General features: G+C 44.4%; 1 protein-coding gene and 1 long non-coding RNA gene across 9 annotated transcripts in view; one reads left to right on the top strand and one right to left on the bottom strand.

Annotated features, from left to right (window-relative positions):
• Nucleotides 1–22,491, bottom strand: part of rft1 (RFT1 homolog) — a 160,800-nt gene that overhangs the window by 92,209 nt on the left and 46,100 nt on the right. For all 6 annotated transcript variants that reach the window (XM_069939521.1, XM_069939523.1, XM_069939525.1 and 3 more), the window contains one exon: nt 17,969–18,100. In XM_069939521.1, the coding sequence (XP_069795622.1) occupies nt 17,969–18,100 (132 nt within the window). The remainder of the gene's footprint in view (nt 1–17,968; nt 18,101–22,491) is intronic.
• The window catches only part of LOC138764122 (uncharacterized), a 60,611-nt gene that overhangs the window by 12,023 nt on the left and 26,097 nt on the right, over nt 1–22,491 (top strand). For all 3 annotated transcript variants that reach the window (XR_011357990.1, XR_011357991.1, XR_011357989.1), the window contains one exon: nt 21,758–21,941. This is a non-coding gene — a long non-coding RNA (uncharacterized lncRNA). The remainder of the gene's footprint in view (nt 1–21,757; nt 21,942–22,491) is intronic.

Here is a 22,491-nt window from a genome sequence, read left to right as displayed (position 1 = left end):
ATAGAGGACTCTTACAAACAGGGGCAGCTAATGTCATTTTAACAACTTAGGTAGAAGTATGATTTATGAAATAAGACATTCCACTGCTACCTACAGATATTTTCTAGAGGACAAACTAGGTCCAACTGTGGTCCTACCAAAGTGCAGTGACATAGAGACCATGATTCGAAGGGGGAACACACGGAAATTTATTTCAGATATGTACTTTCTGCTCCAAGTGGAAGGATCGAAATGAGGCCTTCATAAATCAAAACAAGAGGTGGGAGTCGGGCTTAGGAATAACAATTGATGAGCAGACCTGGTCTGACCTGTGCCGGGCTGGCATGACTGCAGTCATCAATGCAAAGTATAAATTGGCACAATACAATTTCTTGTACCAGCTGTACCTTACACCACAAAAGATAAATAGATCGAAGCCAGATTCATCAGATCAGTGTTTTAGTAGGGCCGAACTGGCCTGTTCTGTGCTGCTGTAAGATGCGGCATTGAGACAAGAACCTTTGTGTAACATGTCCAGGTGGACATTTTCCAAGGTGAGGCCCTTCTAGGTGGAACTAGGCAAAGTACTGGGGAAAATTATAGGTAAGGAATTCCCATAGGACTCAGAGTTGTTCCTGTTGGGTAACATAATAGACATAAGACTTAAAATGAAGCTGCCCAAATTCCAAATACAATTTGTAATGATCGCATTGGTGGTGGCCAGGAAGTGCCTAGAAGTTACCTGGAAGTCCAACTCTTGGCTGAATATTGTGCAATGGAGCAAGGAAATGGAAGCCTGTGTTCCCCTGGAGAAAATTACCTATTACTTATGGGGAAGGTATGGCACTTTCCAAAAAGTTAGGCAACCATACCTGATCTACATAGGAGCATGGTTGTGAAGAGGACAATTTTGCCTCAGCCCAGTCTGCCCTGATACCTCCTCAACTCTGGGGGGGTGGGGGGGGGGGAAGAAAGGGGGCAGCGGTGAAGGGTTCGTCTCATTTCAGCCAGGAAAAGTCAGGGAAAAAGAGAAAAAGAAAAAAAAAAAAAATCGGCCCTATCCCGGGCCAGACCTATAACTCCCCGATACAATTTACTCCTTTCTAAGTGTTTCTAATGTCTTAAGTGTTTTTCTTTGATTGGTTGAGTGTCAAATATTAGATTTGGAGGGAATGGAGGGAGGGAGAGATGTTAGGCTTGGACTCGACAGAGGAACATGGGTGGATAGGTTGTAATCGGTAGAGGTCTGTAATTACTGATAATGACAATGTTATAAACTGTTTTGAGTTCAGATCTGAAAAGCTATAAATAAAATATTTTATAAAAATGTGCTATCCAGGCAGAAATGAGGCCCTGGCGCAGGTGTCGGTAGTCATGTCAGCCAGTGGAATCGCCTCTGGCCACCACGTGGCCCGATGCACTACAGTGGGAAGAAAACGGGAATGTGATACCAGCAGGGGGCCTACAATATCCACGTGTACATGGTCAAACCTCTGATACGTCGGGTCAAAAGATTGTAGTGGGCTTTCGTGTGTTGCTGGACTTTGCTGTCTGGCAATGTGCATGTCTTCACACAATTGCTGACCTGTTTTTGAAGGCCATGCCACACAAATCTGTTGGCTACCATCCAGATAGTTGTTTTGATCGATAGACTTGTGTGTACTCCAAGCCACCAGAACAACTGGGTGAGGACAACCTGTAGATACGTTACACAGGAGTTTGAGTTCCCCCGGGCCTACTGGAATTTCTTCCAACTGCAGGTTCGAATCTGCTGTTCTATAATGCAGAATTTCTGTGTGTTGCACTTCCGCGAGCGCAACATAGTCCACCCCTTGGGCAAAGGTCTGCACGGATTATATGGCTGAGTGAGAGAGAACATCTGCCACCATGCTGACCTTTCCTGAGATGTGTTCAAAGGGCATCGTGAACTCAGAAATACATGATAAATGTCTCTGTTGTCGAGCCAACCATGGTTCTGATGATATCTTAGTGAAGGCAAATATAAGTAGCATGTGGTTCGTAAAAGCCATGAAATGCCTGCCCTTCTAGAAAGTACCTGAAATGTCTGATAGCTAGGTACAGTGCCAACAATTCTCAATCAAAAGCCTTGTACTTGAGTTATGGTGGTCTTAAGTGTTTGCTAAAGAAAGCCAATGGTTTTCAATGCCCATCAATGTACTGTTCAAGCACTCCTCCTGGTGCCATACTGGACTCATCCACTGTGAGGGCTGCCAGGACATCTGTTCTTGGGTGGACCAGCAATGCAGCAATAGCCAGTGCTTCCTTGACGTTCTCGAAAGCTGCCGACAATTCTTCATCCCAAGTGACATTCCTTTTCTTACCTGATACCAGGGCGAAGAGGTGGTGCATGACGCGACCTGCTGATAGTAGAAACTGGCGATAAAAGCTCCTAGAGGCTTTTAACTGTGCTGGGCTTAGTGAAAACCCAGATTGCCTTTACTTTTGTCGGTAGTGGCTTTGCTCTGTATCTGTCAATTCTATGACCCAGCAAGTCGATGGTTGCTAACTAAAATTGACCCTTGGCCGGGTTGATGGTCAGCCCAAATTCATTCAAACAAGTGAAAAGCTTGCACAGGTGGGACAGATGTTCCCGACGACTGCAGCTAGTGATAAGTATGTCATCAAGGTATATAGAGGTAAAGTCGAGAATGTTCCAACTCTGTCCATTAAACGTTGGAAAGTCTGTGCAGCATATTTAAGTCCAAAAGGCATCCTTCTGAATTCAAAAAGGCCAAAGAATGTAATAATAGCCTTTTTTGGAATGTCATCCAGATGGACCAGGAAAATTTTCAACAACATCTGCATGTTTTCTCTTCTTTCAACATATGTAATGTTAAACTTTTTCTTATTAAAATAAATGTTTAATAATAGTTTTGGTTAAACTCTTTCCAGAAGAAGCATTAACAAATGAGAAATAAAATATTCAATAAATAATATTTCTCTATAGCCTTTAAGCTCCTTTTAAATGTATTTTTTTTCACAATCCAACAAGTAAAAAAAATAACAATTTGCTTCAATGAAAATCCAACCTTTCAACTATGAACAGTCCAAAGTTAACCAAAGAAAATATTAATCCAAGCTTAGCTTGCTACACTGTAATTTTCTCTGATGCACCTGGGTCTAAACCAGATACTTGGCATCTCTTCTTAGATGCAAGTTCATCAAACTCTGGGATCAGAGTTTGCCTCCCACCTGTCTTAAAAGGTCCTGTTTTCTGTCTTTCGTTTGGCCATTTTTCGTAAGGGGTTTATTACATGAGTTAGGCGACAGGTCACAGATGTTAATGAAAGTAAACAGAGGAGGTGGGGGCGATTAGCGGGCTGATGGGCCAGCGCCAATACATTTGCAAAGCATTCTGGGATTTGTAGTATTAGCTGTGCATGCGCTATACTGGCATGGCGGCCAGCTCTAATACATATTTGATATGATCTTGCGGGCCAAATATAATTATATCACGGGGCAAATTTGGCCCGCGGGCCTGAGTTTGACATGTGTGCTCTAGATCAACCAGCAGGCCGTATGCTCTGAGAAAATCAGCTCCCACATGGCCAATGTGAACATCCACATGAACTTGGTATAGCCGAACTGAAGTGAAATCCTACACATGCCAAATGTCTGGATAGTACTGCAGTTTGTGGCTTCAATGATGACCTGGCTTTTCCGTTACATGTGTCACACCCCGAAGGGGGAAGCACATTAATCTCACCTCATTTTCACCAAGAAACGCCAGCTGGAATCTCTATCCCAGACATGCAAAAGGCTGTCTTGATGGCCAGCCACCACAGCCATTTGCAATGGGTGGCCCCGGCATTTCCCTGAAACACAGAGGGAGGTCAGCAGCAGCAAGCTTCTGTGCCCTATTGTTGATAGTATAAATGACAATAGGTGCTACCTTCGTCCCGTTGACTCCTGGCTGACTGGCAGTCTGACAACGATTTTGATCAACCCTGCTGCTGGTCCAATGTTGGAGTTGCATGGTCCTTCTGCTGTGAGTGGGATCTGGTGACCTGCCCTATGGATGTCACGCTTTCTTGCTTAGCCGCAACTCTCCGTGGGTCACTGAAATCCTCATCAGCCAGCAGAATGTGGATATCCTCAGCGACTGCTCCAGGAAAGTCTGCTCGAACATGAGGCAGGGCCTATGCCCTTCCACTAGTGCCAGCATTTCATTTATGAGCCCGGAAGGGGTCCTGTCTCCCAAGCCATCCAAGTTAAATAAATGGGCCGATCGCTCACATTGCGAGAGGCCAAAGGTATGGATAATCAGACACCTGAGCGCCATATATTTGCCCTCATCCGGAGGCTGTTGCAGAAAATCGGAAGCTTGGCATGCCGTCTCTTGATCCAGGGCACTTATTACTTAGTAGTACCATATGGAATCAGCTGTTATCTGCCTCAACTGGAATTGGGCTTCTGCTTGGTCAAACCATACACGTGGTTATGAAATCCAAAATGTTGGCAGTTTTAGAACCACGGCATGCATCGAAGAAAAATTTTTCATGTTGGGGTCCAAATATTGTTTGGACTGTCGGGGTCACTAATGTAGCTAAGTATTGATACTGAGCTCCTATAGATATCGGCGTACACGCTGTGGAGTCCAGTGCAAGTCCAGTCCAGGTATGCATGCTGGGCTTATATACATCACTGCTTCTGTCACATGGACAGAAGTGACACCATCAGCCTTGTGTTGGATGCTGGTCAATTTCCTGTGTTTTCCACAGCACATCTACCATTTTGGGAGCCAATTCACTTGCTGGTAAGTGGGTTGCCACAACATGATGGAATACAGAAATGCAGAGTTGTATTCCCCTGGAGGAAATCACGTACAATTTAAGGAGGAAATATGACATTTATTTGGGTATGGCAATCCTATCTGCAACACTTCTGTATGCAGATATAATTATACCCCTTCGGAATAAAAGAAAGGCAATAATCTGTGCCAGTAGTGGAAAGAATGAGATAAATGAAGTGGGGCGTGGTGCAGATGACATACTCTTGTATTTTGTTCCTTATCTTTTTTATTTCAGGTTACTTTGGGTTTTTCTTAAATTCCTTTAATAATTTGTTTTTGTGTTTGTTTAATTTGTATAATCTTTTTCTTGTGGTATGATGGTATGGGATAGGGGGAAAAAGCAGGGGAACAAAACAGACTCTGAATGTTATATACCATTGTTGAGAGAGATTGTATTGTTTGTTTGGATTTGTGGAGTCTTGAAAAATCAAAATTAAATATATAAAAAAAGGAAAAATCAGGAAGAGCTCATGAGAATTGAGGTAGCCAGGAAGAAACAAGGAAGGACTTGGAGAGCTAGAGGAGGACATGAGAAGGCATTGGCAAGAAAAACCCCAAGGCATTCTACAAGTACATGAAGAACATGAGCATGACTAGAATGAGGGTAGGACTGCTCGGGGGGGAAAAAAGGGAAAGTGTTCCTAGAGGCTGATGAAGTTGGAAAATCCTTAATGAATAGTTTATTTTAGTGTCACCATGGAGAGGGAACTTGGCGAATGTAAGATCAACATAGAGCAGGTAATGTGCTTGAGTCTGTTGATGTAAGAAAGAGGTCGTGAAGGAGCTTCTGAAACACAACAAAATAGCTAAGTCGTTGGGCCAGGTGGGATATACCACAGGTTACAATAGGAGAAATGCCACATATGGATGACAGTTACGAAAGTGGAAGATTTCACCACTGCCCCTAGTTATGAAAAACAAGAAACTTCAGCAAAAGGTGGACATACTGGAAAATTTTATTAGAAGGAATTGTGGCGGCTCACCACAAGCCAGGCGAACCGGCCAAAATGGTGCCGTCGGAGATTTCCCTTCCTTCCAGCTCAGGGCTCAGAAACCCGCACTTGGGGACCACTTGACGCCCGGGTGACATCAGCGCCCTCCAGCACGGTTCTCAGCCAGGTCCGGGCTGGGAGTATATGTGCAGCCCAGCAGCCTGCAATAAACTAGTCTGGTCATTGAGCTCAACTAGTCTGGTTGTGTGTGTTATTGCAGGAGCAGTGTAGTCGTCGCTACAATTGGTGACCCTGACTGGTTCAAACGTCTTTGAACCCATCATGAGCGAGCCTGGGATCAGTGCTATAGCCGTGAAACTGCTTGAATTCTGGGTTCAGGAGCCGGAGACCTGGTCCGGCCACGCGGAGGCCCAGTTTCACCTCCGCAGATTTTGTCCGACACGGCCAAATTCTACCATGTGGTCACTGCCCTGGACCAGGCCACCGCCAGACGCATGCTGCACCTTGTTCAGCACCCACCTGCCGAGGACAAGTACAAGACCAAGTGAGTGCTTACTGGGTCCCTCGGACTATTCAGACACCAGCGTGCCGCTAGGGTGCTGCATCTCGACGCCCTGGGGGACAGGTCCCCAATGGAACTGATGGACGAGATGCTCGCGCTCATGGGTGAGCACACCAACTGCCCACTTTTTGAGCGCATTTCCCTCGAACATATGCCCAGGGACATCCGCCCACTGCTGGTACAGGAGAACTTCACTGACCCGAGGAAGGTCGACCAGAAGGCCCAAGAGGTATGGCTCACACGATTCTCGGAAGGCTCAGTGGTCCAGCAGGTCACGAGGCACGGTCACGGGCACAACAATGCCAAGCCGCCCCTAGCGTTGTGGTAGAGCAGCCAGCCCCTGCAGGGGCCCCCAAGAGCATAACCAAGGCCACAGCATCTGCTTCAGGCCTCTGTTTCTACCACCAGCGGTGGGGAGCCAAGGCTCGGAAGTGTCATCAGCCCAGCACGTTCCAGGGAAACGACCAGGCCGGCCACTGTTAATGACTGCAGCGGCTGGCTAAAGACACAGCCTTCCCTACCTGCGGGACTCAGTCAGCAGCCGGCGGTTCCTCATTGACACTGGAGCCCAGATCAGCGTCATCCTGGCCACAGCCATCAAATCCAGGAACCGACTTTGTGGACCTCTCCTCCGTGTGGCCAACGCAATGGCAATCCGGACGTATGGAGACAAGACAGTCCACTTCCAGATCGGCCAACAGAATTTCGCGTGGAAGTTCACCGTCTTGTCCCTCCTGACTGCCATCCTGGGTGCAGACTTCCTCCTCGCACACGGGCTTCTGGTGGATATTCGAGGTAGGCGCCTGGTGGACACCTGTACTTTCCAGGCCGTTCGCCTCGAGGCCTCCCACTTGGAGCAACTGCAGATAGCCACGATCAGCACGCCCAGAGACGAGTTCCAGCAGATCCTGGACGAGTTCCTGATATTCCTCAAGCCACAGTTCTTCATTGGCTCACCACGCCATGGAGTGTTCCACCACATCTCCACTCAGGGCCCGCCAGTTCATGCCAAGGCATGCCAGCTCCCGCCTGACAAGCTCCAGGTAGCGAAGGAGGAGTTTTCGCACCTGTTGGAGCTGGGGATCATTTGGCGGTCCGACAGCCCGTGGGCCTCGCTGCTCCACCTGGTCCTGAAAGCCTCCGGTGGCTGGCGTCCCTGCAGAGACTATTGACAGCTCAACGAGGCAACCATTCCTGACCGTTAGTCCATTCCTCACATCCAGGACTTTATGGCTAAGGTTGACCTGGTGCACGGATATCACCAGATCCTGGCGCACCCCGAGGACATACCCAAGATGGCCATCATCACCCCCTTTGGCCTGTTCGAATTCCTGCGCATGCTATTCGGGCTCAAGAACGCCGCTCAGACCTTCCAGCGCCTCATGGACTCAGTGGGCAGGGATCTGGATTTCGTCTTCATTTACTTAAACAACATCCTCGTTGACAGCAGGGATCGGGTGCAACACAAGGCCCACCTACATGCCCTTTTCTCCCGGCTGGTCGACTTCGGCCTTACCATCAACCCAACCAAGTGCCAGTTCGAGAAAGAGTCCATGGTCCCTGGGCCAAACCATCACGGAAGGAGCCACGCCCGTCACTGTGAAGGTTGCTGCTATCAAGGAGTTCCCATGCCTGAACAGCCTCAAGGGGCTGCAGGAGTTCTTTTACAACTGCTTCATCCATGGAGCTGCGTGCATCATGTGGCCACTGTTCGCCCTCATCGCAGCCAAGCACAAGACGCACGCTTGAAACCCAGAAGCCTGCACCGCATTCAAGGCCACCAAGGACACCCTTGCGAAGGTCACCATGCTCACCCACCCGCACACCTACCTGCATATGGCACTTTCTGTCGATGCCTCTGCCACAGCCGTCAGTGCCGTCCTGGAGCAGCAGGTGAATGGGCATTGGAAGCCGCTGGCATTCTTCAACTGCCTGATCTGCCTGCTGGAACGCAAGTATAGTGCCTTCGACCGCGAGTTACTGGGCATGTAAATCGCAGTGGGACATTTCCGCTATTTTTTGGAGGGGAGGACTTTTACCATCCTCACCAACCACAAACCCTTCATCCAGGCGCTCGCGATGGCAAAGGATCCCTGGTCAGCCCGCCAGCAGCGTCACCTCTTCTTCGTGTCAGAGTTTACCACCGATATTCGGCACAAGGCAGGGAAGGACAATGTGGTTGCCGATGCACTCTCACGATCGGCCATCTGCACGCTGACGCCTGGCCTCGACTTCGACTTCCACCAGCTCAAGCTTTGCACAAGCAGAAGAATTCAGGTAAAATCTTCCAATAATCCAGAAGGAATGAAGAATTAGAAGTTTAATGGTTATTGATATGTCTTGATGGATGAATATCATTTGATTTTTCTTCGCCCCTCTCCCCCCCCCATATACTAAACATGTAAGATTAATACCAGGGGTGGGGGGTTTGGGAGAGGAGATGGGTTTCTAACTCTTACCATATCATGCAGGTAATTGTGACTATGGTCGCAAACAGTAAAATGAGGTTAGTGTTGGGTGGGTCTTGTTTATATATAGTTATAAATGTGCCAATATCAATGCTCTAGAATTAAATCTGTTTTCTTTATCTGGATAGTCAGGGGAGATGCACGCCGGTACGTTGGATATTCAATAAGAACGTTGAAGGAAGAGGGGCCGCAGGCAGGGACGGAAGAAGAAATGGACTATTATAATGAATAATATAGTGAAATTTATAAAGGTTAAAGGGTCAAATAGGGAGGTGAAAAGAAAGAGTATTAGCACATATTAAGAACATGGGAGCAGACTTGGCTTTTCTGCAAGAAACTCACTTTCTGAAAAAGAACATCTGAAGTTAAAAAGAGACTGAGTTGGGTATGTGGCAGCTTGATCATTTAATTCTAAGGCAAGAGTGGCAATTTTATAAGAAAAAAACTTCCAATTAAAATATAAAGTATAGTAACAAACCCTGCGGAGAGATATATGATGATACATTAACAATTATATTCAGAATTGTGGACTCTTCTAAATCTTTATGCACCAAATGTGGATGATGAAAAGTTGATATAGCAACTTAGCAGAAGTACATGAGAATATTTTGATAGGAGGAGTCTTTAATTTTGTTTAATCCAATCTTAGATAGAACTATGAGAGGTACATCAAGAGCTAAAGGAGCAAAAGCCACAATGAGAGACTTGAACTTAATAGATGTTTGGAGAAAAATACATCCCAGAGAAAGAGAGTATTCTTTTTATTCAAGTAGACATGACTCTTATTCCAGAATTTATCTCTTTTTAATTTCAGCACAACTGCAGGGTTGGATATTAGACTCAGAAGATGAAGTGAGAATTCTGTCTGATCATTCGCCTTTATTAATGACGATTGTAATGCCAGATAAAGAGAAATTAGTTTATAGATGGAGGCTGAATTCATTATTATTATTAAAAAGATCAGACTTCTGGGATTTTATTAGAACACACAGTTATTTTGAGATATAAACTTGAACTCTGAATGATAAATTTGTAATATAGGATACTTTGAGGCATATCTAACGAGGCCAAATCATGTTTTACTTCTAAAATTAAAAAGGAATTATATGATCAAGGTAGACTGATTAGAACAAGAAATAATGGTTTTAGAAAAAAACCTTCAAAAGAGAAGCTGAGGATAAACAACTTATTCATAAAAAAATTCAATATAATACATTACAAACATATAGAACAGAAAAGGTGATTACGAGAACTAAACAGAGGTATTATGAGATTTTAGTTGCCTGCGGCGCACTCCATGGGCCAACACAGCAAACAGTCATCGAACACGATGATCAGGCAGACAGCATGCAGGATGAGACACCCGCTCCCATCAGCCGCAGGAATAGCAGTCGAATCAGCCAATCATAACCAGCAGACCGCAGGGGGTCCAATCAGCCCCACGCATCTGGGACAACTAATCAACAGCTCACTTCACTCGAGCCATGCCCCAGTGGTGACACGACCGGCTGCCTATAAAAGGCAGAGCTGCACCCAATAAAGTCCATATTGATAACACTCCCTTGGTGTGAGAGTCTTCTTTCTACCTCAAGCCATAGCCATAGCAACTCTGCTACAGTGGAGATGCTGACTGGTCTAAATGGACCCAACGATAGAGGAACAGCCTACAATTAATGCTGTAACGTTGAAGCTGCCAGGCTTCTGGACGTTGCAACCACGGGTGTGGTTCCAGCAGGCCGAGGCACAGTTCGCCATTCGCCAGAACTCCGCAGACAACACGCGCTACTACCATGTGGTCAGCACCCTCAATCAAGACACCATAGCCTGCATCATCGATTTCCTCCAGCAACCCCTGGAGCAAGGGAAATATGTGGCCATCAAGGAGCTATTAACACGCACTTTTGGACTCTCAAAGTGTGAGCAAGCAGCCCGACTTCTGCACATGGACAGTTTGGGAGAACAGAGCCCCTTTGACCCTCATGAGTGACATGCTCGCTCTCAACGATGGCCACACCTCTTGCCCGCTGTTCCAGCAAAACTTTCTGAAGATATCTGGCTGCTCATCACAGACACTTCAATGACCGCAGGAGGGTGGCTGCCCGAGCAGACATGCTATTGGTGGCAGAGGGATTCCAGCATTTTGCTTAAACAGGTGACAACACCTCATCAGCAATACCCAGCCAGGAAGCCCGTCGACCGATCGACCATCTGATCGAAGCACCCCACCGGTGAGAAGTACTGTTTCTATCATCAATGGTGGGGTACCAAGTCCCATTGATGCCTCTCCTCCTGTATGATTCAGGGAAACGCCAAGGCCGGCCTTTGTTGATGGCTGTGATGACCGGCCAAATGCATAGCCTCCTCCACATCCAAGACTCCCTGTTGAGCCGATGTTTCTTGGTGGACACCCAAGCACAGTACGGCGTCTTTCCCCCATCCAGCCTAAAAGCCCGCAGCGGCAAGGTGGGCCAAGAGCTTCAGCAGCAAACGGCTCTAACATTTGGACATTTGGCACCCGTACAATTCCCTTCCACTTTGGGGATGGACAATTCACCTGGAAGTTTACGGTGGCAGCCGTACAACAACCATTACTGGATGTTGATTTCGTGACAACCAACTCGCTACTGATAGACATTAAGGGGCATTGGCTGGTATATTCCCAAACATTTTAGACACTCTCGCTTAAGGGCACCGAACCTATCAACTCCCATCTACACTCGGTGAATATTGCTGATAATGAATTCGCTCGAGTCTTAGTGGAATTCCCCTCCATCACTATGCCCCATTTCAACTCAGCAGTACCGAAACACGGAGTGAGACACCAAATTATTATGGAGGGCCCTCCCCTCCACGCCAGGGCGCAGTGTCTTCTCCTCCCCGAGAAACTCAACCTAGCTAGAGAAGAGTTTCGAAAGATGGAAGAACTCAGCATTGTGCAGCACTCCAATAGCCTATGGGCCTCCCCCCTCCATAAGGTACCTAAGGCAGCTGGAGGTTGGAGGCCATGCGAAGACTACCTCCACCTTAACGAGGTCACCAGAGCTCAAGTACAGTGCCTTTGATAGGTAACTGTTAGGATTATACCTAGCAATTTGGCATTTCCATTACTTCCTGAAAGGCAGGAAATTTAAAATTTACACAGACCACAAACCCGCTTACCTTTACTTTCAGCAAAGGGTCAGACCCATGGTCAGCCAGGCAACAGCGGCAACTGTCCTACATATCTGAATTTTCGGTGGACATATCGCTGGAAAGTCCAATATGGTAGCCAATGCCCTATCCCATCCAGCTATCCTAGCAGTGAACAAACCCGCCCCGGGTATTGACTACACGACCCTGGCAGATGCACAGTAAGAAGCCCCTGACGTACCGGCATACTGGACAGCACTTACTGGCCTGCAACCAGAGGTCATCCAGATCGCCACCAGTCACCACACGCTGCTCTGGTAAAACATTCCCCGTCATTCTGATCACATGGAGGAAACAAGTTTTCAATTCGGTGCACAATTTGGCTCAGCCCGCTATCAGGACTACAGTTAGAAATTACAGATATATCTGGCACGGCCTCTGTAATGAGGTCACTCAATGGCCGAAAACTCAGTGCCAGGTATCCAAGGTCCAGACCCACATTAAAGACCCTCTGCAGCCTTTAGAACCTGCACGCCGCCATTTCAGCCACGTGCTCATAGACATTGTGGGCCTCCTACCTGTATCCAGAGGCACATGTTATCTATTGACCATGGTCAACTGGATGACTAGATGGTCAGTGGTGATGCCACTACTTGAAATCTCCATGGAGACATTTGCACAGGCATTACTGGGTGGCACGTTTTGGGGTCCCCGAACACTTAACAACCGACAGGGTGCTCAACTCACTTCCAGCCTGTGGACCATCTTAGCAAATGCCCTGGGGACTCAACCCCACCAAACCACAGCATACCACCTGCAGGCCAACGGGTTAGCGGAGAGGTTCCACAAGCACCTGACCGAAATGGGCAGAAGAACTCCCTTGGGTCCTGCAAGGCATCCGCACAGCCCCAAAAGAGGTTCTCAAGGGATCCTCTGCCGAGTTTGTCTATGGCGCGCCCCTAATCATCCCGGGTGAATTCATGGCATCTTTCAAAGACTTGGGGGAGCTTCCAGCAGCTACATTGTCTTGACTGCGCGAGCGCTTGGGCTCACTAGCCCCAGTTAAGCCTAGAGCTCACGGGCAAGCCAGCACCTTTGTCCCAAAAAACTTTGCAGACTGTGATTACTCTTTCACCCGACGCAGGTCCCACTGGCTTCAACGGCCTTATGAAGGGCCATATCGCACAGTCAGACACAACAGCTACACCTACATGTTGAACAATGATGGCAGTGAGGAGACCTTCGCGCTCGACTGGGTGAAACCAGCCCATTTGGATGTTAACCAGCCAGTTACTCAACTGACCCCACAGCACAGGGGTCGGTAGCCAAAAGACAGTGTCCTGATTGCCGGTTCGGGGGAAGGATCGTGGAACGGCTTGCACCCCACTCCACGGGCTGACACAGCAAACAGTTGTCAAACACGACAATCAGGCAGACAGCATGGAGGAAGACATGCCCATAGGCTGCAGGAATAGCAGTCAAATCAGCCAATCACAACCAGCAGATCGTAGGGGGTCCAATCCAGGACCGTGCATCAGGACAACTAATCAGGACCCGGCCTCCTCAAGCCAAACCCCAGTAGTGATACGGCCAGCTGCCTATAAAAGGCAGAGCCACAGCTCAATAAAGTCAGTGTTGATTACACTCCCTTGGAGTACGATTCTTCTTTCTACCTTGAGCTATAACTGTAGCAACTCCACTATGTAAGATGAAAGATCACATAAAGTACTCGCATGGGAACTGAAAGTAAACCAGGTATCAAGAAACATTAATGTAATTAAAAATGATTTAAATGTTGTTAGTTATAAACCTCAAGAAATAAATGAATTGTTTAAGAAATTTTATTCTAAATTAAATAGTTCAGAGACTTTAAAAGATGAGAACAAAATAGATGATATTAATCTCGGATATACCTATTTAGACTGAGCACGGTAGAACAAGCAAAGTTAAATGCTAATATTACACAACTAGAAGTGAAGGAAGCAATTAGTTCATTACAAAGTAATAAAGTGCCAGGAGAAGATGGTTTTCCACCTGAATTCTATAAAGAATTTAAAGATTTATATTGATCCTTCTTTTTATGGAAATGTTTGATCGAGTGTCAAGAACCTATACACTCCCAGAATAATTTTCAACAGCAATGATTACCATGATACCCAAAAAAGACCATAACCGCTTGAAGCCATCATCATATAGACCTATTTCACTATTGAATGCAGATTACATGATTTTTGCTAAAATACTGGTAAATCAGATGACTACATTTTTACAAAAATAAATATAGACCAGATAGGCTTTATTAAAAAGAAACAATCAGCAGGTAATGTGGCTAGACAACTTGGTATAATACATTTGGCACAAAAAAGAAAAGATTTAAGTGTTGCTGTGGCCTTAGATGCAGAAAAAGCTTTAGATCAACTGGAATGGGATTTTTATTTAAAATTCTGAACAAATTTGGATTTGGTCAAATTTTTATAAAAGGATCCCAAAGCTAAAGTAATAATTCATAGACAAATATCTACTTCATTTCAACTGATGAGATCAAGCAGACAAGAATGACCTTTATCTCCAGCCTTGTTTATATTAGCTATAGAGCAACTAGCAGAAGTAAGTAAGAGCAATTTGGAAATTCAGGGTTTCAAGGTTGGTCAAGAAGAGCACAAAATTAGTTTATTTGCAGATGATGTTTTAATATACTTGACACTTCATGACACTTCTCTGCAGAAATTACACTTTAATTTGGAGGAATATGGTAAGAATTCTGGGTACAAAATAAATTGGGATAAAAGTGAAATTATGCTTCTTAAAGAAGGAGATTATAGACTTTGTCAAAGAAATATCCAATTTAAATGGCCAAAAGATGGGATTAAATATTTTAGGGATTCATGTAGACAATAATCTAAAAATCTATACAAGTTGAATTATTTGCCATTACTTAAAAAAAGTTGAAGATTTTTAAAAATGGATGACCTAACCTTTAACATTAATAGGACAGGTTAATTGTATAAAGATGACTATATTTCCAAGAATTTGGTATCTTTTTCAAACTTTTCCTGTATTGCTGCCACAAAAGTTTTTTCAAGAATTAAAATATGTAAGGAAATTTCTCTGGAAAGGTCAAATGATAAGAGTTTCTATAGAACGATTAACGTGGAAATATGAATTGAGAGACTTACAACTTCCTAACTTTAAGAATTATTTCCAAGCGACCCAAATGAGATTCATTACTTTTCTTTTTGAAGGAGAAGAAAAAACCAGCGTGGGTCAAAATAGAGTTAGATAAAATAGGAGAGGATTATATTTATTTATTTATTTGGGATTAAAGAAACACCATTGTTGAAACGCTTAATTACTGTTTGGGTTAAGATAAATGATGAAATTGGAATAAAAGGAAATATATCACTTAAGATCCCCTTGATTCAAAAATCAGCTTGTACCTTTTTCAAAGGATAACCAATTTTTAATTATCTGGTTTAGTAAGGGTATTAAAAATAACAAAGATTGTTATGAACAAGGTCAATTGATGTCATTTGAAAAACTGAGGAATAAATATTGAATACCTAGTAGATCTTTGTTCTGTTGTTTCCAATTGAGAGCATATCTAAGGGAAAAGTTAGGTTTAGAAATGCGGTTATCTATTTGTAGAGAAGGTGGAAACTCTTATTAGGAGAGGAAATGCCAAAGAAATTTACTTCCATTAAACCCAGATTTATTTCGACTGGGAAATATAGAAGGAACAAGACCCAAATTGGAAATCGGACTCATATTTAGATATAGGAAGATGCAATGTAGAAATTCAAAACTGTATTCCTTCAGAGAAAATTACATACATTTTGAGAAAAAAATATTAGAGTTTTGCGAATTTGGAGCCCATATACACAAATTTTGGGTATAACTTTGTAGAAATGTTCTTCCAGCCTCTTAAGATGTGTGTTAACCTTCTTCCTTAAAATGAAAATGTTCATATAAAATCTGTTGAGTTCCAGTGTGTTGGGAGGCAATACTCCAGGCTATCCAAGATACTACATTTTTTCTTTCTCTTTTTCTTCTTTTGATACTATATATAATTCTTTATATACATATATTATTCCTTATGGAGGGGTGAGGGGTTGGGAGAATGAGGGAGAGGAAGGGGTTATAACCATCATGTAACAAACACAGATTTCTTATTTTATTGTATAATATTAATTAATTATGTATGGAAACTTTTTTTAAATAAAATATTCAAGAAAAGTTAATAGGGTGAATCATGGAAACTAGAGACCAATGACATGTCAGTAGTGAGCAAACTATTAGAGTTCTTATTCAGGGATTTAGCTTTGTGAGAAGCAGGTCATGTCTACCAAGCCTAACTAAGTTTTTCAAGGAGGTGATAAAAGAAATGAATGAAGGTAGAGTGGTGGATGTGGTGAGGATTTTAGTGAGGTGTTATACCGGCACCACCTACGGCTCCTAGAACGCTTCCACCAGCGTTGTCTCCGCTCCATCCTCAACATCCATTGGAGCGCTCACGCCCCTAACGTCGAGGTACTCGAGATGGCAGAGGTCGACAGCATCGAGTCCACGCTGCTGAAGATCCAGCTGCGCTGGATGGGTCACGTCTCCAGAATGGAGGACCATCGCCTTCCCAAGATCGTATTATATGGCGAGCTCTCCACTGGCCACCGTGACAGAGGTGCACCAAAGAAAAGGTACAAGGACTGCCTAAAGAAATCTCTTGGTGCCTGCCACATTGACCACCGCCAGTGGGCTGATAACGCCTCAAACCGTGCATCTTGGCGCCTCACAGTTTGGCGGGCAGCAGCCTCCTTTGAAGAAGACCGCAGAGCCCACCTCACTGACAAAAGGCAAAGGAGGAAAAACCCAACACCCAACCCCAACCAACCAATTTTCCCTTGCAACCGCTGCAATCGTGTCTGCCTGTCCCGCATCGGACTGGTCAGCCACAAACGAGCCTGCAGCTGACGTGGACTTTTTACCCCCTCCATAAATCTTCGTCCGCGAAGCCAAGCCAAAGAAGAAAGATACAAGATTCCCCATGGTGGGCTCATCCAAAATGTCATGAGGCACATGATCTTTTAAAATTTGGCTGCATGGATTTGGAATTGGCTTGACAACAAAAGGCATAAGGAACATATTCTGCCTAGAGGTCAGTGACTAGTGATGTTCCACTTAGATCTATTCTGAGACCCATTCTTTGTGATCTTTATAAATGACTCAAATGAAGAAGTGGCAGGAGAATGGGATTGAAAAGGAGAGAATCGTATATTTCAGCATATAAGTAGAGTATTGAAACACTCAAAAAGCACTCAAAAATCAGGGGTTGGCTTGTACAGCAGATATAAAAACAAGTCCTTAAATTCAACTAAAAAAACCCTCAACGTAGATTCGGCAAATATGACCATGAAGCACCTCCCCACCGCCAGCGCTACCACTCCCCGACACCTCCCCACTTGCACCATGACCCACCAAGACACTTTACAATTGTAGAGCCAGAGGTCCCCGCTCCTGTCTGGGAGCCCAAGGTCCCCCTCCGAGCATACTTGGGCAGCAAGGCAACTTCTTCAATGTGGATAACACCGCACCACACCCAAAGTTGCCACTGCCGACTCTGCAGCAGCCGATGCTGAAGACTTGGGCACAGCACCATTTGGCATCTTCCCAGCAGAAGTAAAGGTTTTTATTTTAACTTGCTAGCCTAATTTACAGATTTGTTACTTGACGATTGGGGTGTTGTAACAAAGTTTGGGTTGTTGCTGGGAGGCCTGGATACCAGTCTCCATCTGGCACATTCCTTGCAGATATATGATAAAATCATGAAAATTAGGCTGCAAATGGGGACTTGACTTATCCGAAGGTCGACTTAGACATGGAAATATACGATAAATCAGCTATGGGGTGGATGATGGGCTGAATGGCCTAATCCTCTACTATGTCTTGTGATCAATGGAGAGGGTACAGGGCAAGGCAGAAGTGTAGACAAGTTCAATTACTTTTAATGAACATTTACACTCAAACTCTGACACAAAGCAGTGTCAGTGGCAACGAGGACTACACTACCCACCTGATAAGATAATTTAGGAAGTAAATCCGTCAATGTAGATAGAGGAAAAGATTTTCTTTGTGCTTCCCTTGAGCCAATAAATTTCATAAAATATAGCAAGTAGCACACAAGGAGGGTGCTCGAATACAGGAGCTGGTGGGGAGAAAAGGAAAAAAAGTTAGCTTGAGTCTGCGAGCATGCAGAACACAGAACAAACTGTTCCAACAAATGTAATTCCCATCATCATTTCAAGGTCCCATTTTACCACCGGATTTGGCAAACTACTCTCCTTTCTAATGACATCATTCTTGTTGCACAATTCTACAAGATAACTCAATAAGACCATGAGCAAACCACAGAAAAATACTAAGGGGAGTGAAAATTATGACACTATTAGGCAGGAGTTAGGGGAGTAAGCAGCTGCTTTTGGCCAATCCCACAAATGACATGTGAGAATTGTTTAAAGACCAACTACTAAGAGTCTCAGCAGATACAAGTGCAGAAGGGTAAGGATGGCAAGATGAGAGTACTTCAGATTTCAAAATAGGTCATAAACTTAGTCATTTATGAGGTCATGAACAGGTATTTATGAGGTTCAGGAAACCATAACCAGATAAGAGCTTGGAGGAATATAAAGATGGCAGGAAAGAGCTCAAGGAGGTAAGGCAAGCCAAAAGGAGCCAATGAGATGCCCCCATCCAGGTCATGGAGTCAAAGTTCCCTACCATTTCCTGTGCGAGTCCTCAACTTATACAATACCTTGCACTATCAGAATTAAATTTCATCTGCCATTCCTTGATCCACAAATTCAGTTGATCAAGATCCCATGAGATAACTGTCTATAAAACCACCAATTTTACCAACCATGTCACTTATGTTTTTATCCAGGTCACAGAGTCAGACAACACCTGCCCATGCAGAACGTGCCCTCCTGCTTTAACCCACTTACCTGTATTATGCCATACCCCTCCTAGCGCCTATCTCATCCAAATTTTTCTTATACGAAGTTAATATACCTGCCCTGACTACTTTGTCTAGTTCCTCGTTCCATGTACCTATCACCCTCTGAGAAAAGAACTTCCTTCATATCAGTTTCCCCCTCCCGTCTTAGATTCTTCTACTCTAGGAAGCAGCCAGTCATGATTCTAAGCCCTTTGAGATTGTATGAATCCCCTTCTCAAGATCTTCGCTACCTCCTAAACTCCAAGGAAAACAGGCCTAATTTTTTTTCTAGTTTCTCATGGTAACTCAACTTCCTCAATCTTTGCAACAACTTCCTAAACCTCTTCTATACGATAGCTAGATGATACAAACACCACATTAAATTCCAAGTTTGGCCTCATCAACAACTTGTACAACTAACATGACAATCCAGCTTTTGTATTCAATGCCCTGATCGATGAAGGAAAGTGTCCCAAATGTTCTCTTCACTACATCCCCCTGTGTTGCCAAATATAAAGAGCTAATTACCTGCAACCCTAAATCTCTCTGCTCCATAACACTCTTTTGGGCACTGATCTGCCATTCCTTAGCATTTTACCAAGATCCCATTACATATCCAGGTAAGCTTCTTCAATGTCCACTGTTGCACATAATTAAACATCATCAACACATTTGCCATAAACATCCTTATCCAAATCATTTACATTAATCATAAAAGTACCTACTCTACAACAATCTAATTTTTCTGTACCTCACACCCATAACTCCATGTGCCTGTCTAAAGTATTTTAAATATCCCTATTGTACCAGTCTCCATCACCATACCTCTCAATGCATTCCAGGCACCCACTTCTCTCTGTATTTAAAAAAAAACTTGTCCTCTGGTGTTTGCTACTCTTGCCCTGGGTAAAGGTGCTGGCTGTCCACCTGATTGGTGTCTCATAATCATGTAGACCTCTATTAAGTTACTTCTCCAATCTTCTTCACTCCAAAGGAAAAGCCTAGCTCTGCAAAGCTTGCCTCATAAGACATATTTTCAGATCCAGGCAACATCTTGGTAAATCTTCTCTGAAGCATCTCCAAAGCTTCCACATCCTTCTTGAATTGAGGCAACCAGAACTGAACACAATATTCCAAGTGTGGTCTAATCTGCTTTCTAGATCTGCAACATTACCTTTGATTCTTGAACTCAACCCCTTGACTAATGAAGGCCAGCATACCATAAGCCTTCTTAACTATCCTAACAACTTCTGAGGTAACCTTGGGAGAGCAATGGATTTGGACCCCAAGGTTCCTCTATCCTTCCACATTGTTAAGAATCTTGCCATTATCATGTACTCTGCCTTCAAGTTTTACATTCCAAAATGTATCACCAGATTGAACTGCATCTGTCACTTTTCCATCCAAATCTGCATCCTGTCTATATTCTGTTGTATCCTACGACAGCCTTCCACATTATCCACAACACTCCAACCTCTGTGCCATCTGCAAACTTACTGACTGACCTCTCCACGTTTTCATCAAAGTAATTTATAAAAATTACCAAGAGCAGGAGTCCAAGATAATTTATAAAAATCACCAAGATCAGGAGTCCAAGAATAGATCCTTGTGGAATGCTACTAGCCACTGACCTCCAGGTAGAATACGTTCCAATTTCTACCACCTTCTGCCTTTTGTAGGCAAGCCTACCGATGCAGCCAAGGTTCCATGGCTCCCATGTCTCTTGGCATCAACTGCTTTGTCTACCCTCTTTGTCACAAAACATAGAAGATTCTTCAGCCCATATATCAATGCCAAACATGATGTTCAAATCAAACTAAAAATCTGCTATTTACACCAAATATCCCCTTCATATTCAAATGTCCATCTCGAACCCTCAAACTCTTCCACCATTACCTTGAGGTCCAAGGCACCTCCCACTCCATGTGTAAAAAATATGCCCTGTGCAACTACCCCCTCAAATTAAAATGCATATCCTCTAGTGTGTGATACTTCTGTCCTGGGGAAAAGATTCTGACTACCCATTTTATCAGTGCCTCATGATTTTGTTGAACCATAGAATACTACAGCAGAGTCTCAGGCCATTTGGCTCAACTGTACCAAACTATTATTCTGCCTCGTCCCACTGACCTACACCATTTCCTTCCATATGCCTCCCATTCATGAACCTGTCCATATTTTCTGATGTCAAAATTGAGCCTGCATTCACCACTTCACTTGGCAGCTCAAACCATTCTCCCTCCATTCTCTGTGTGACAAAATTCCCCCTAACATGCCCTTCAAACTTTTCTCTTTTACCCTTAACCCATATCCTCTAGTTTTTATCTCACCTAATCTCAGTGGAAAAAGCCTGTTTCAATCTACTCTATCCATACCCATCATAATTTTGTATATCTCTAACTAATCTTTGCTTATTCTTCTGCACTCCAGGGAATAAAGTCCTAACCTGTTTAACTTTTCACTGCAACTTAGTTCCTCAAAATCCACAAAAGTAATAATGGCACATTCCGGTGCTTTACTGTTCATGGTCTGAGTTATAACTCAATTACATCACTAAAGAGGGCTTGCAAAATTAGTAATGACTCCTACCACCCCGCAAGCAGCATCTTTCAGCTACTCCCGTCAGGAAAAAGCTACAGAAGTATCAGAGTCTGAGCCACCAGGCTGAGAAAGTTTCTTCCCACGGGTGGTGAGAATGCTCAATGATAGATGAACTGCTCATACAAACCTTCCTTGACTCTATTTATTTAACAATAATATTTGCTTATTTTAATATTTGTATCTATGTACTGCGCATATACATAATTTGTCTGCACGTATGTTTGTAGTGTTTTAAATAAACTTGAACTTCTTGAAAACCATTTGCAGGATTAAATGGAAGGAGCAGTGGGTGGATACTGATGGTGCCACAGGACAATGTCAACAGCTACCTTGTTTTAAAAGTCCTCAATTTTCCAAAATATTCCTTTGCAACACATCCTTTAAGACAAAGGGAAAGTGTAGCACTGCTAAAGGCAGAGCTGCTGAAATAAAAGCTGTCCACGCCAAGCAAGTAAGTCACTCCCATTTATTCAAACGACGCGTGTTCCTTTTTAGGGGAGGCGACAGGTTCTCGGGAGTGATGTCATAATGCTACTGTGAGTCCCGGCCATGTGCTCCTGCAACCTGGAACTTCTGCATGGTGGGGAGAAAAGCCCCTGTGCTCTGCCGTGCTGGCTGTTCACTACAGCAATTTGAGCCATCGTTTGCAGGGTTGACCCAACCTGCTACACCACCCCCCCCCCCAACCAGAATCGCAGCCTCTTTGGGTGGGATTTGGGAGGTTGTCTTTGGGCGGGTGCCCTCTGCGCCATAGTGTAGAGGCAGGGAAAAGCTCTGAACAATCCAAATGGGCTTTCTTCAGGCAGTCGACTGTAAACATGTCGTGCCTGCCACCAATGTCTAGAGTATATACAACCCCCTCCTTTCTCAGTACCTTGAAAAGCCCTTAAGGGCACTGTAGAGGGGTACCTGGTTTGCCCCTTCTCACAAAGACAATGTCCGCGGCTTTGAGTTCTTGTGGGACGTGGCTGGTTGGGGTCCCGTGGCTGGTGGTAGGATGT

The sequence above is a fragment of the Narcine bancroftii genome, chromosome 5 (assembly GCF_036971445.1).
Source record: "Narcine bancroftii isolate sNarBan1 chromosome 5, sNarBan1.hap1, whole genome shotgun sequence".
In the NCBI taxonomy this organism is placed as follows: domain Eukaryota; kingdom Metazoa; phylum Chordata; class Chondrichthyes; order Torpediniformes; family Narcinidae; genus Narcine; species Narcine bancroftii.
Note: the sequence above shows the minus strand (reverse complement) of the source record. Positions and strands in the feature narration are given on the sequence as shown.